Consider the following 4019-nt stretch of genomic DNA (forward strand, 5'->3'; position numbering starts at 1 on the left):
CAAGTCTCCTCCAAATCCAAATGCTCTTTCTCTTTCATTGAATTCTAAAACTAGAAGAGACCTTAGATATAATATCAGCCAAACGTTTGCTTTTAAATATCAGAAAATTGGGGGCCAGAGATGTAAAAAGCAATGAGACTAACATCACTCCTCTAAGAAATGGCAATGTCTAAACATACACTAATGTCTTCTAATGCCAAACCCAGCGACCACCCCATTATCCTGCCTTAGCCAACCCCAAACCACAAATTCATGACAGCACAGGGATTAGAGTTTAAGCCTCCTGACTTCCAGATCAGCGCCCTTTCCATGATGCCCTGACATTTCTTAGTACATTGTCAATACAGACGTAAAAAACTGAGTTACTCCTGTTCCTTTATAATTTCTTGACTCCAATAAACCCATAGAATAGTAAATTTAGGGCTGATGGGACATCAATGTCTAGTCCAACCTCTTTATTCTGTACATAAGAAAACTGAGGCTACTGGGGGGAGTGGGGTGACCAAGTCAAGTCACCCAGTCAGTTGCTATTTGTCCCCCTGGGACTGAATATAAAGCACTATTTCAGTGCTGTCTTTCTGCCTCAGCACCGAGCAGATCCGGTACACAACAGGCACTGCACAGGTGATGACTGATCGCTGCGTTTCATTTTCAAAGGTCAGGTTTAAAGACGCCCCTCTACACTACTTCTGCTGCATCGGGCTGCCTCCCCTAATCTGACATGAGGACGTGTGGCATTCTTGCCATCCGTGGTCTGCTGAGCTCTGCCCATGCATGACTTGCCCAAAGCTCAACAATGGTGTTGGGACCAGCTTCCTTATGTGAGAGAAGGTCCTCCCCAGAAAGTGATTCACTGATCTGGTCATAGCAGCTAGTGAGCACTTAAGGCACGGAAGGCTTCTTCAAACCTTCCTTGGCACGAGAGAACTACAATGAAAGACCTTTAGAGAAAATGTTGGTCGTGACCACTTGGCTAAACGACATGTTTCTTCTGCTTTGGTGATCCAGAAAGAGAAGAGAGGCGGGTGATGGATGGAAGAAACAACACAGTGGTGACCTATTTCATTCTGATTGGGCTATCAGAGTACCCCAGGGCTCAAGTCGTCTTTTTCTTCCTGCTCTTGGGGTCCTATCTTGTCACTCTGCTGGGGAATGTCCTCATTCTCTTCCTGATCCACTATGATGCCCGCCTCCACACGCCCATGTACTTCTTCCTCAGCAACCTCTCCTTCCTGGACATCTGCTACACTTCAGCCAGTGTTCCTCAGATGATCATTAACTGTTTAGTCACGATTCCCATCATCTCCCTGGGCCAGTGCTTGGCCCAGATGTGTGCTGGCCTTTACTTGGGGGTGGTGGAGTGCCTCCTGCTGGCCGTCATGGCCTATGACCGCTGCATCGCCATTGGCGACCCTTTGCGCTACTCGGTCAGGATGGATCCGCAGCTCTGTGTCCAGCTCTCAGTGGGGTCCTGGGTCTCAGCCTTTCTCCTCACTGTGATACCCACCCTGGCCACACCACTAGAGTTCTGTGGCCACCACATCATCAACCACTTCTCCTGCGAGCTCTTGGCCGTCATCAAACTCGCCTGTAACGATCTGAGGTACAATGAATATTTTATGATGGCATCCAGTTTCCTCACCCTCCTGCTACCCTTCGCCTTCATCCTTGCCTCCTACGGGCGCATCCTCAGGGCGGTGCTGAAGATGCATTCAACCAAAGGTCGAAAGAAGGCCTTCTCCACCTGTAGCTCCCACCTCACGGTGGTGGTCATCTTCTACGGCACGGCCATCTCCATGTACATGATGCCCCAGGACAAGGCCAGCAGGGACCGGGACAAGATCATCTCCATGCTGTATGGTGTTGTGACACCCATGCTCAACCCCCTTATCTACAGCCTCCGGAACAAGGATGTGAAGGGGGCCTTACAGAAACTATGTGGGGAGAAGACGATCCCCTAAGAAAAGATCTTTTTTCTGTACCCCAAAGATGAGGGTCCAATTATGGATAAAAGTGTAACATTTTAAAATTAATTAATTTTTTTATTCGCTACATTAAAATTCCCAAGTATCTCCCTCCTTGCCTCCCCACACTAGAGAAGGCATTGCTTGACAAAAAAAAATACATATATATACATATACACACAAACACACATATATATTTATGTGTGTACAGCATATATAAACTACATCTTTAGTGTTTCTATTTTTCAGTTTTTTCTTTGGAGGTGACCATTCACAAGTTATTCTTCAAACTTTAATTCTGTAGCTGAATATAACATGTTTTCTACTCATTTCACTGTCCATAATTTCCTGTACATAGCAGTATTCCATCACGATCATATGCCTCTTGTTCAGCCATTTCCCAACTGATGAACATCCCTTTAACTCCCAGTTCTTTGCCACCACAAGAGAGCTGTCATCAATATTTCAGAACCTATGAGTTATTTTCCTTTCTCCCCGGTCACCTTGGGATATAGACTCAGCGGTGCTTCTGCTCGGTCTAAAGGTACACACACAGTTTTATAACTCTCTAAGTGTCCAGATTTAGAGAAATGTCTCCAGGCTCCCAGGTTGTTCTCTGGGATTTTCTAAAACGCTGCAGTGTAACTGGGACAGAGTTCTATACAATGGCCACCGAAGACATGTCGCCTTGGCAATCTAAGAAAGGATGCATCATCACATGCACTGAAGCTAACTCTCAAGCTACCTTAGAGGTTCCAAACACCACACTAGCACCCGGGTTCCCGAGAGGAAGAAAAATTCAAACATGAAACATAACTTCTCTAATTTCCTTCCCTTATATTAGCCTATCAGAAAAGGCACAGAAAAGCATTTCCCATAAATGGTATCCAGTCCCTTCAGCCTCATGGTTTCCCTCTGCTGGATAGGCAATTTGCTTCCTAAAAAAAGTACCTACGATTGAATGCCCAACAACACAGAATGCAGAAGGGCTTGTATTCTTCAGATGATGTCCTTGTGCTCCAGGTCCATTTGGAACTAGAAGGACAAGACAGAAGGGCATCTTCTGATCTTCTGCATGGAGGATACCATTCCCTTCCCTCCGATGAGACTTTCTTGTAAAGGGAGAGGAATATGGAGGTGCCCACAGAAGGGACTATGCAGAGTATCCCTGGTTTAGGTGCACTCATTCATACACAGTCACTGGAGCTTCCATTCTCCCACCATCTCTCCGTATTGAGCTCGGTTCTCCGGGCATTCTCTAGTCACTCTCCTCTCCACACGTGCACTTCCTCATATGCGGCTCTCTTTTTGATATGGGAGTCATGCACTCCAAGGGGTAAGGACTGTGTTTTCTCTTCTCTCCATCCCCCTTTCTTCCTTTTTTCCATCAAAGTTCTGAGTAAAAATAAAATTGTTAAATATTTATATGAATTAAAGACTAGATACAATTGCTTCTCAAAAAACCCATGAGTATCTGTCTCCTGTGTTGTATGCTCTTTTTCCATGTAGATTCATCTTTAATCTTTAATCTGGAAGATAATGGATGAAGCTGTATTTACCACCTCAATCGTGAACTGCAGACTGAAATAAGAACCAGAGAAAAGGGTAGAAGGGAAGAAATCAGAGAAAACCTATTAAAGCAGAAAGAGGATTGGACTTAGGCTGGAGAGTAGGCTTGGGTCCTAGCTCTGGAATAAATGAGCTGAGTGACCACAGGCTCCAGGTGTCTCAGCCTCCAATTAAGCTGAGCAACTGCAAGGAAATCACTTTCTATCTATGGGCATCTGTTTTCTCACCAACGAAATGGGAGGGACAGATTAGATCATTTCTCAGGTCCCTCTCCACTTGAACATCTTGGGTGTGAGGGTTTCTGCTCAGGTGGGAGGGGAGAGGAGGGGAGAGGAAAGGAGAGGAGAGGAGAAAGAAGGGGAAGGAAGGGGAGGGGAGGGAAGAGGAGAGAGGAGGGGAGAGAGGAGAGGAGAGGGGAAGGGAGAGGAGAGGAGAGGGAAGGAGAAGGGAAAGGAAAGAAGGGGAGGGGAGAGGAGAGGAGAGAGG

At 46.1% G+C, this 4019-nt stretch overlaps 1 protein-coding gene across 1 annotated transcript; it reads left to right on the plus strand.

Annotated features, from left to right (window-relative positions):
* The first annotated feature begins 989 nt into the window (after window positions 1–989).
* On the plus strand, window positions 990–1961 carry LOC123239255 (olfactory receptor 13H1-like). The gene has a single exon (XM_044666508.1). The coding sequence runs from the start codon at window positions 1029–1031 to the stop codon at window positions 1959–1961; it is 933 nt and encodes a 310-aa protein (XP_044522443.1). The 5' UTR covers window positions 990–1028.
* The last annotated feature ends 2058 nt before the right edge of the window (window positions 1962–4019 follow it).

Source organism: Gracilinanus agilis, chromosome 3, assembly GCF_016433145.1.
Source record: "Gracilinanus agilis isolate LMUSP501 chromosome 3, AgileGrace, whole genome shotgun sequence".
In the NCBI taxonomy this organism is placed as follows: domain Eukaryota; kingdom Metazoa; phylum Chordata; class Mammalia; order Didelphimorphia; family Didelphidae; genus Gracilinanus; species Gracilinanus agilis.

What these genes read in the sequence shown, in the direction of transcription:
- LOC123239255 (XM_044666508.1), top strand. Translation starts at nt 1,029, where the DNA reads ATGGATGGAAGAAACAACACAGTGGTGACCTATTTCATTCTGATTGGG.